An 11,450-nucleotide genomic window follows, 5' to 3' on the forward strand; every position below is an offset into this window, starting at 1 on the left:
TAATCAAGGAGAGAAGCAAGCTAGAACTGAGGAAAAATTCCTGATAATTAGAACAATTAATCAATGAAACAACTTGGCTCCAGAAGTTGTGGGTGCTCCAACACTGGAAGTTTTTAAGAAGAGATTGGACAACCATTGGTCTGAAATGGCATGGGGTTTCCTGCTTGAGCAGAGGGTTGAACTAGAAGACCTCCAAGGTCCCTTCCAATTCTGTTATTCTATTATATATTATTCTTATATTATTATGAAATATAGGGTTTGGTCGTATCATTCAAGATATGCTACACAGTGAACAGTTTCAGCACATTTTGCCCTCTATGTTATAAACAAAACTAAATGACACTCATGCATTCATGCAATCTGAGATCTTTAATCAAGAGACTACATCACAAGGCAACAGACTGGTGTCCATACCCCTCAACCAGGGCACATACATAGTATATGGACATAAGGGTATTCAATAAATAAATAAATTCCAACTGTATATTAAGAGCAGACTATCACCTCATGATCAATAAATGTAATAAATAAATCATCAGAACATTGGGAAACTGTAGAATTTTGAGTTTAATAATTAAATATATATGTATTCCATAAAAAAAACACCAGGTATCTAAAGATTTTGTGAATTTTGTGGAAAAAAAATTTTTTGTGAAAAAAAAAGATAAATATGACTGTAATAAGATTAATCTTAGATAATATTATAAATTTTAAATAATTTAATATTTTAAACTGATAAATACCAATAAATAAATGTTATATATTAAAAGGTTGTCTTAAAATAAGATAGACTATCATCCTCGGAAATTTGGTATATGTCTCTTCTGCTTTCTTGGATTTTGTCCTCTACTTCTCCTTTCTCTTTTTTTTTCTTCAATGTTCACTTCAGACAAGACACGAAACAGTTCAGCTACTGCCTTGCGTTGGATTTTCACATCATTCATCTATTTCAAATTAAAAATAGTAATACATTAACAATAGTTGAAGATTATGCGAATAGAACAATGCACTGTATATGCTATGTATAGTATACTTATTAAATAAAAATTGTGGTAAGTAATAATAGTATGTGTGCTAGAAACAATGAAAGGAATAAACCTTTTTCTGCTATGAAGACCTTTCAAACTCCAATGCCCTAATCCAACAATGTAGAATTGGAAATTTGCAATATCAGGCCCTATAATTCTTGAAGATTCCTCTTCAGCCTGTTGTGAATGTGATCACTAAAAATTAATAGCATGGTTTTCTACCAAGTTCAGGTTTATTTATTTATTATTTTTTATTTATTATTCAAATTTATATACCGCCCTATCTCCCGAAGGACTCAGGGCGGTTCACAGGCACATAAAACATTTGTATACAATTAAAATAACTATTTAAAAACTTATTCTAATGCCAAATATTAAAAATATAAATATAAATCTTAAAACCAAATTTAAAACCCCTATAAATTTAAAATCTATGAATTTAAAATCTAAGCCAGTCCTGCACAGATGAATAAATGCGTCTTGAGCTCGCGACGGAAGGTTCGGAGGTCCGGAAGTTGACGGAGTCCTGGGGAGTTCGTTCCAGAGGATGGGAGCCCCACAGAAGGCCCTTCCCTGGGCGTCGCCAGGCGACACTGCCTAGCTGACGGCACCCTGAGGAGTCCCTCTCTGTGAGAGCACACGGGTCGGTGAGAGGTATTCGGTAGCAGTAGGCGGTCCCGTAGATAACCCGGCCCTATGCCATGGGGCGCTTTAAAGGTGGTTACCAACACCTTGAAGTGCAGCCGGAAGGCCACAGGGAGCCAGTGCAGTCTGCGCAGGATAGGTGTCATACGGGAGCCACGAGGGGCTCCCTCTATAACCCGCGCAGCCGCATTCCGAACTAACTGCAGCCTCCGGATGCCCTTCAAGGGAGCCCCATGTGAGAGCATTGCAGTAATCCAGGCGAGACGTCACGAGGGCGTGAGTGACCGTGCATAGGGCATCCCGGTCTAGAAAGGGGCGCAACTGGCGCACCAGGCGAACCTGGTAAAAAGCTCTCCTGGAGACGGCCGTCAAATGATCTTCAAAAGACAGCCGTTCATCCAGGAGGACGCCCAAGTTGCGCACCCCTTCCATCGGGGCCAATGACTCGCCCCCAACAGTCAGCCGAGGACTCAGCTGACTGTACCGGGATGCCGGCATCCACAGCCACTCTGTCTTGGAGGGATTGAGCTTGAGCCTGTTTCTCCCCATCCAGACCCGTACGGCCTCCAAGCACCGGGACAACACTTCGATAGTTTCTTTGGTTTGGCCCGGTGTGGAAAAGTACAGCTGGGTGTCATCAGCGTACAGCTGGTACCTCACACCGAAGCCACTGATGATCTCACCCAGCGGCTTCATATAGATGTTGAACAAAAGGGGCGAGAGGATCGACCCCTGCGGCACCCCACAAGAGAGGCGCCTCGGAGCCGACCTCTGCCCCCCCCGTCAACACCGTCTGCGACTGATCGGAGAGATAGGAGGAGAACCACCAATAAACGGTGCCTCCCACTCCCAATCCCCCCAACCGGCGCAGCAAGATACCATGGTCGATGGTATCAAAAGCCGCTGAGAGGTCTAACAGGACCAGGGCAGAGGAACATCCCCTATCCCTGGCCCTCCAGAGATCATCCACCAACGCGACCAAAGCCGTCTCAGTGGCTGTAACCGGGCCGGAAGCCGGACTGGAACGGGTCTAGATAGATAGTTTCATCCAGGTGTAAGGGAAACTGATATGCCACCATACTCTCTACAACCTTCGCCGCGAAGCGAAGGTTGGAGACCGGACGATAATTACCTAAAACAGCCGGATCCAGGGAAGGCTTCTTGAGGAGGGGTCTCACCACCGCCTCTTTCAAGGCGGTCGGGAAGACTCCCTCCACCAAAGAAGCGCTTGTAATTGCCTGGAGCCAGCCTCGTGTCACCTCCTGAGTGGCCAGCACCAACCAGGAGGGGCACGGGTCCAGTAAACACGTGGTGGCATTCAACCTGCCCAACAACCTGTCCATGTCCTCGGGAGCCACAGGGTCAAACTCATCCCATAAAATGTCACCAAGACCGCCCTCCGCCGTCTCACGCGCGTCACTACAATTCTGGTCCAGACCATCCCGAAGCTGAACGATTTTATCGTATAGATAACCATTAAACTCCTCAGCACGTCCCTGCAACGGGTCATCCCGCTCCCCCTGATGTAAGAAGGAGCGAGTCACCCGAAACAGGGCGGCTGGGCGGTTATCTGCCGATGCAATGAGGGAGGAGGCGTAGCTACGCCTCGCTTCCCTCAATGCCACTAGGTAAGTCCTAGTGTAGGACTTCACTAGTGTCCGATCAGCTTCCGAACGGCTAGACCTCCAAGAACTCTCTAGGCGTCTTCTCTGGCGCTTCATCCCTCGCAGCTCCTCGGAGAACCAAGGAGCCGGTTGGGACCTGCGCCGGGTCAGAGGCCGCAAAGGCACGACTCGGTCTAAGGCCCCCGCCGCGGCCCGTTCCCAGGCCGCAACAAGTTCCTCAGCCGAGCCGCGAGCCAGACCCTCAGGAAATGGCCCAAGCTCCGTCCGGAACCCGTCCGGGTCCATCAGGCACCTGGGACGGAACCAACGTATCGGCTCCGTCTCCCTGCGGTGGGGAATAGCGGTCAGAAAGTCCAGGCGAAGAAGAGAGTGATCTGACCATGACAAAGGTTCAATGACTATTTCCTTCAAGTCCAGATCTCTCAACCACTGACCAGAGACAAAAATCAAGTCCAGAGTGCCACCCCCAATGTGAGTAGGGCCATCAACTACTTGGGTCAGGTCCAAGGCCGTCATGGAAGCCATGAACTCCCGAGCTGCCGTCGATGACGAGCCGGAAGATGGCAAGTTAAAGTCCCCCATGACTAAAAGTCTGGGGGTCTCAACTGCCACCCCAGCCAGCACCTCCAGGAGCTCGGGCAGGGCGACTGTCACGCAGCAAGGAGCCAGGTACGCGATCAGTAATCCCATCTGACACCTATGACCCCATCTCACAAAGAGGGATTCGCACCCAGCAATCTGAGGTGACTAAAATATTAAAACTGTGATGTATAACTTTTACACACTTCAAAAACAGTGCCATATTCCCAAATGCCTCCTTAAAAACAGGAAATTGGGGGGGGGGGGGAAATAGATCTTGCCCACATGAATGATCTTTTCCATATATCATAGATAATGCACTCAATGTCTCCTAAAGGCCCTCAAAATAACCCAGTAATTGTGGTTTTTTGTAAGGAACCAGGAACTACTACATTATTTTTATTCCTTCCTACTATAATAGGAGTGGGGAATGCATTGTTTAGATCAGTGTTTCTCAACCGTGGCATTTCTAGCTAGAGAATTCTGGAAGTTGAAGTCTACACATCTGAAAGCTGCCAAAGTTGGGAGTCTGACCTATATACTGCTGAACTGCAATCCACAACAATCTCATCCTGTATGACCTACAATGTATAAACTGGAAGAGCTCCCATTTTGTCTCTGTAAGGGAATATAGAGACAACATTGAAGAAGAATTGCAAGAGAGATTATGTTTGTCAGTCCTAAAAAGAGAAGTGGTGATGAATTAGAGACTCCAAATAACCTTAGATGGGTATCATTTGGGAGCAGGGAGAAACTTTGACAGGTTTTCAAGACTTCATTATTATACCCTGCTATATTAAAGCAGTTCTGGTAGTCTTATGATGTCTGCTTCCTGGCGTGGCCTTGAAGGATTTCGATCAATTTTGAAAGCTTGACTGAGTTTTCTTTGCCCCTTTTACACCAAAGAGAATCCAAGCAGGATAATTCTTATAATGCAGAATTTTGCAGAGTTCTGTGCTTTTCTTTCCATACCTATTCCTTTCTGTTTTATACCTCAGCAAATCATGGGGGAGCCAGTCTGAGTCAGTCTAATTTTCTTATACTTTTCCATCATGTTTTTTTTCTTTTTTGCATTGGCTGTCTTTCGAATGACCCCTGGCGGCTTTTTCCACTGCCATTTTATGGAGAAATAGTGGGCCAGATTAAGAAATCAACCTTATGTTGATCAACACTACTTGTTTTGTAAAGTTATAATATTAGAATCCTGCAATTCTGAAATGTGCCTCCCCACCTCCTTCCTTTGTATGAACTAAGGGGCTTATCTGAGACATTTACTCACATTGTGTTCCTGATCTGGTCAGGTTTCTTTTATCAAACTGTTGCTTGGCAAAGGCTCTTCCTACTGTTCCTCAAGGACAGTCCCTATTCTCTCTCTTCTTTCTCATCCCTTCCTCTTGCTCAGGCCTGAGCAGGTGCTTGTGCAATTGCTCTCACATTTCTTCTTCAAGGTTATTTCAGTACTCCTCTACAGTATCAGTATTCTCCAATAAGAAATGATCTAGATTCATTTGTCTTGCCTCCCATCACCTTTAACTAGCATTGCCTGTGTGTGGAAAATGGATATACATGAGGAAATCTTTGTTTTTTACAGTTACAACACAGAGGCCTGAAGTTGTCTTTGCTATTTAATAATTGTCAGATCACTTCAGTCTCAGATCAGCCCCTTAGTTCAAACAAAGGCGGGAGCGGGGAGACACATTTCAGACTTGAAGGATTCTAATATCATAATTTTACAATAGAAGTAATGTTGGTCTACATAATGTTGATTTCTTAGTTTTCCTTTAATTTTATCCTATATTATAAAGCAAAATAAATTGTTGATACTTACCGGAAGATTTGCCACCTCGATAATATCATTTGCTTTCTTCAAACTTTCACTGAATTCTGTTTTATATTGTTCAACGGCTTCTATTATCTCTCTGAGATGCTCTGGAATTTGAGTTTTGGTTTTATTTTTCAACATGTTGCTGTACATGGAAATCATCTGTGCAAATAAAATCTTTTTTTCATTGGCCTGCCAGAAAATCAGCAAAAAAGAAATACATTGGTCACATTTCTCCAGTTACAGAAATTTGAACAATTCAAATAAAAGGTGTCCAGGTTCTGTTTTGTTTTTCATTTTACCAGAAGTATCCTCACACTTATAACTGATATCTTTAGCAAAACTCAATGTCAAAATAATGGCTAGTTGTTTCTGAAATCAAAGTGACTTCTTAGAGTTTGTCCTGATGTTTCTCCAAAATTGTGTCAGTGTGGTTGATAAAGTTCCATCTTTGACATATACATTTTATATAAAAAATGTTAGCTTTGCATAATTTAACAAAGCTGACAATATATTCCATGTTCTTGTGTGTGGCGAAAATCTTCTATTGCCAAGTGTTTTGGAGTAATTGATATTTCATCTCAGGATTAGAAATAAAATATGTGTCCTCCTCCACTGAACAAATGGAAGAAATTACCTCTTTCCATAGTCCGCTCTTAAATCTATGTATGAAAATAGATCCATTATCAGCGATGTCAGACTGACTGGTGTTCTGAAATACAAGATACAAATGGCTCAATCCACAATATAACATAATTCTTTAAAGTACAAGCTCTAGTTCAAATTCAAACTACATATAGGACATTTTTTAAAACTACAGTTATACTTGGTCTCCGATTCCTCTGTTTTACTTCTGCTCATAAATTCATCTTAGAAAATGAAAGAAATGTTTTAGAACTAAGTTGTCAACTTTGTTGCCTTCCTTTTAAATTAGAGGTAGGAAGAACTCATGGAATGATTTTTACTTCCCAAGCATAGCATATTAGCATAAGCAAAATAATGCATCACACCAAATGCAGCTGTTTGTAGTTTGTATTCCATAGTCTGCTCTTAAATTTATGTATGAAAATAGATCCATTATCAGCAATGTCAGACTGACTGGTGTTCTGAAATACAAGATACAAATGGCTCAATCCACAATAATTCTTTAAAGCAGGGGTCTCCAACCTTGGTCACTTTAAGACCTGTGGACTTCAACTCCCAGAGTTCCTCAGCCAGCTTTGCTTGCTGAGGGACTCTGGGAGTTGAAGTCCACAAGTCTCAAAGTGACCAAGGTTGAAGGCCCCTGCTTTAAAGTAAAAACTCTAGTTCAAATTCAAACTACATATAGGACATTTTTAAAAACTACTGTAATACTTGGTCTCCGATTCCTCTGTTTTACTTCTGCTCATAAATTTATCTTAGAAAATGAAATAAATGTTTTAGAACTAAGTTGTCAACTTTGTTGCCTTCCTTTTAAATTAGAGGTAGGAAGAACTCATGGAATGATTTTTACTTCCCAAGCATAGCATATTAGCATAAGCAAAATAATGCATCACACCAAATGCAGCTGTTTGTAGTTTGTATTCTGTAAGGATTACTACTGCTAAATTACTATATTGTTATTATTTAAAAATAGCATAAAGTAGTAAGTATTAAATATTAGATTCAGCAATTACATTCCATTGGTTCTGGGTTTCCAAGAAAACTTATTTTCCAAGAATCAGAGAAGAAAATGCAGCACTAATTAATTCAATATGGTTAAACAAAGTTTACAGCTATAGCTACTTTGACAACACAAACAAGGGGAATGCCTTAAAATGGCAGTAGCATTGTAACATTAAATGAAGAATAGAGCTTAATAACTTCTTCTGCACTGAAATATGGTATTTAAAATAATTTAAAAATTAAGATAAGTAGGCTGCATTTTCCTCTGTGGAGTCAGTAAGTAATTTCATGAAAATATCCCTTGAGAGGTATCACTAGTATGTGATTACTGTATGTAATTCAGCTTGTGGTGATGCATCCTCAGCCAAATTTTCTATAGCTGTTTTGGGTACAGATATCAATCTGTTGAGAATGATATGAATGAACTGTCAAACTCAACACTTAAACTATCTTTATTTTCAAGAATTTTCTATAATTATAAATTACAAAATAAGAAAATTGTTTGACACTTTTTGAATTAAAGCTTTGGAGAAAATACATTTGCATGAGGATATTTAACTTGTCATAGAACTATGAGAAGGCATTAGCCAACTTATATGTTCTAGTGTTAGTTAATGAAAAAGTACTAGAGATTGCTCATTCAAAATGAAATACTTCAGATTATGTAATTGAACAAGTAGACAACTCTACCCATTTCTCTGAAATAGTCAAATTTTAACTATGAACTCCTAGGAAAAAAATATACATACACCAGTTTTATAACTTTGTCAGATGTATTAAAATAAACAGTGATGTGTATGTGAATTAGTAGTTATAATTGCAAAACCTTTTATCAACGGAATCTGTAAGTAAAAGCAAATTCTAAATAATTCACCCCAAGAATTAAAATGCAATGTTTTCTAAATTATTAAAAGTCTATATCAAGCAACTTTACATCAAACTGGGTAGTTGCACCAAATTATAGCTGCAGCTATGGTAATATTCAATCAAAAGGAGAAAAGAGACATTTAAAAGAAAGTTTGAAAGCATACTTACAAAATCATTTTCTAGCTTCGAAATAGAACCTTTGATATGTTCAAAAATTGAACCCGTAGTGACATCAGAACAAATACTCATTAGAATGAAAAAGAGACAAATCCTCCAAGCCATTATATCTAACCTAAGTAGAAAAACTACTTTGCTACAGATTTGGAAACTAGAATCAGAGTAGTGTATCTACCAGTAACTTGACTGTCTACTTGCAAGTCTGATCTTCGCCTCTCTGGGTGGTGATATATATACTCGATCACTGAAAATTTTCAACCAAGAAGAATTACGTGTTTTAACACAGTTCAGGAAATGGTATTAGAGAAGAGGTGTTTTGGTTTTTATTAGTAGGTCTGGTGTGGGATTTCACCATTTGAGAGTTTCCTTTAAATGACAAGGCTCTTCATATGTTGAATGTTACTTATCCAGCAATCAACTCTATAACGATCCTTCGAAAGCATGACTACATCAGCAAAAGACAGAAGAAAATTTCCCTGCCAAGCCCCATGGTCACCTCTTGAAAGAAAACCCCTTAGACTGTAACCTGATTTAGCATTTGTGTGGGGAAGGTGCACGACAGGAAATTGGGATATGAGGAATAATGTTCAAAGAATGCATTTTAATCAACCAGATAGACAAAGAAAGCCACATCATGTCATTAAGGGGTCAGTTTGATACATGTGTAGCATATGTTATTTACTTAAAGCAAATATAAACCCTTATCTTTACAAGAAAAATACTAGAAGGATAAAGCATATATTCCATCAATAATGTAATAAATATAGATACAGATAGGTTCATACCATATTTACATATTTTTGATAAAATCAAGAAATAAGGACAGGGTTGACATTTGGTTCTCTGTTAAGTCCTATAACAACCCACCTGGAAACTGACCCAATGTAATTCCATAGTAAGTTTTTGCAATATTGCTTTTCAGTGATTGGTAAGAGAAATAATGTGTCCTTGTCCTTGTGTTTTTTGGAATGTTGGTTAATCCTGTCAGTTTGATGTCATCTGAAAATTTAATGAGTTCCCCATCTAACCCCTCATCTAAATAATTGATTAATGAACCATATTGAGTGTAGTTGGTCAGCCAGTTACAATTTCATTGGGTGATGATTTTGGCTAACCCACATTTTTCTATCTTATCAAGTAATAGGTTGTAGTCTACTTTATCAAATGCCTTACTGAAATCCAAGTAAATTATATCCACAGCATATCTAAGTAATTTCATCACTTTGTCACCCCAGTTCAGCTGTGCTGTGCCTGCGCGTGTGCCCCCATCAGTCAGCTGGTCTTCGGGTCTCCGTGCATGGGGAGGGGCACATGCGGGGACGTGTGTACATGCATGTGGGGTGGACACATGCATGGGGGCCATGCATGCATGCATGGGGGCAGGGCACGTTTGAGGGCAGGGTGCATGTGCGGGGCGGGGCACTCATTGGATTTTGGGGGTTTGGGCAATTTGAGCACTCGGTGATATATATATATTCAAAATGTATAAACACATAGAGATAATAAGCAGATTTCTTTAAAAAAAGAAAACCTTTCATACTGCTCTGTTTCTATTTTTGAGAGCCATTATAATATCACAATAGCTACCATATTTTCCCTATAAATGGAATCCATAGACTCCTATTTAATTAGTATTTTTCTTAACCTTAGCTTTTTATTTTGTGCATACTTTTTAATTAAAAGCTACGATGGTGAACCATTTCAGCATTATTTCAACAACTAAGGTACCAGTAGAAGGGTTTCTCTCTCTCTCTCTCACACACACACACACACACCTCTGCAGCCAAAAAGCCCATAGATAATATCTGAAACTTGCTATATTCTGGGAAAAAGTCATTTCTGGACATCCATATTCTTTTGAATCCCATATATATTAATTGAAAATTGAGAGGTGGGCAATATAAACTGATTCTCCATGTTGTTCTTACTGCTAAGGGATGCTGGATGTGAAGGCAGTATGAAATCTTATGACTTTTGTATAAAAGGCAGAGAAGCATGCTTAAAGAATCAGATACTATACAAAACATATGAGGATATTATTATTTATTATTATTTATTTTATTAGCTTTCTAGACCGCCCTTCTCCTGAAGGACTCAGTACAGCCAAGATAAAAATAAACAATGTACAATTAAAAATAAATTAAAAAACTTATTATACAGTTAGGCCGATAAATTAAAATATATAATCTAAAAAACCCCAATTTAAAACTTAAATAACAATTAAATTTAAAATCTAAACAATTTAAGAAAGCCCCGCGCAAACAAACAAATATGTTTTCATTTCGCGGCGAAAGGTCCGAAGGTCAGATATTTGGCGTAAACCGGGGGGAAGTTCATTCCAGAGAGTAGGAGCCCCCACAGAGAAGGATCTTCCCCTGGGGGCCGCCAGCCGACATTGTTTGGCAGACGGCACCCTGAGAAGTCCCTCTCTGTGTGAGCGTACGGGTCGGTGGGAGGCATGAGGTAGCAGCAGGCGGTCCCGTAAGTACCCAGGCCCCAAGCCATGGAGCGCTTTAAAGGTGGTAACCAGAACCTTGAAATGCACCCGAAAGGCAACAGGTAGCCAGTGCAGTCTGCGCAGGAGAGGTGTTACATGGGAGCTACGTGGAGCTCCCTCTATCACCCACGCAGCTGCATTCTGGACCAACTGAAGCCTCCGAGTGCATCTCAAGTGGAGCCCCATGTAGAGAGCATTGCAATAATCCAGGCGAGAGGTAACGAGAGCATGAGCGACTGTGCATAGGGCATCCCGATCAAGGAAGGGGCGCAACTGGCGAACCAGGCGAACCTGGTGAAAGGCTCTTCTGGAGACGGCCGCCAAATGATCTTCAAGTGACAGCTGTGCATCCAGGAGAATACCCAAGTTGCGCACTCCCTCCTTTGGGGCCAATAACTCGCCCCCAACAGTCAGCTGTGGCTGCAGCTGACTGTATCAGGGTGCCGGCATCCACAGCCACTCGGTCTTGGAGGGATTGAGCTTGAGCCTGTTTCTCCCCATCCAGACCCATACGGCTTCCAAACACCGGGACAGCACCTCGACAACTTCACTGGGGTGTCCCG

The 11,450-nt window shown here is 40.9% G+C and overlaps 1 protein-coding gene across 1 annotated transcript; it reads right to left on the reverse strand.

Annotated features, from left to right (window-relative positions):
* Nucleotides 1-683: 683 nt before the first annotated feature.
* Nucleotides 684-8,495, reverse strand: IFNG (interferon gamma). Its single transcript, XM_058191628.1, has 4 exons — nt 8,382-8,495; nt 6,337-6,411; nt 5,706-5,891; nt 684-944 (listed from the first exon to the last, which is right to left on the reverse strand). The coding sequence occupies exons 1-4, from the start codon at nt 8,493-8,495 to the stop codon at nt 795-797; spliced, it is 525 nt and encodes a 174-aa protein (XP_058047611.1). The 3' UTR covers nt 684-794.
* Nucleotides 8,496-11,450: the final 2,955 nt, after the last annotated feature.

Source organism: Ahaetulla prasina, chromosome 7, assembly GCF_028640845.1.
Source record: "Ahaetulla prasina isolate Xishuangbanna chromosome 7, ASM2864084v1, whole genome shotgun sequence".
Taxonomy (NCBI): Eukaryota; Metazoa; Chordata; class Lepidosauria; order Squamata; family Colubridae; genus Ahaetulla; species Ahaetulla prasina.

What these genes read in the sequence shown, in the direction of transcription:
- IFNG (XM_058191628.1), bottom strand. Translation starts at nt 8,495, where the DNA reads ATGGCTTGGAGGATTTGTCTCTTTTTCATTCTAATGAGTATTTGTTCT. An exon ending in AGAGCGGACTATGGAAAGAG is followed by an intron (nt 5,892 to 6,336) that starts GTAATTTCTTCC and finishes ATTTTCTGGCAG; the next exon opens with GCCAATGAAAAAAAGATTTT. An exon ending in TCGAGGTGGCAAATCTTCCG is followed by an intron (nt 945 to 5,705) that starts GTAAGTATCAAC and finishes AATTTGAAATAG; the next exon opens with ATGAATGATGTGAAAATCCA.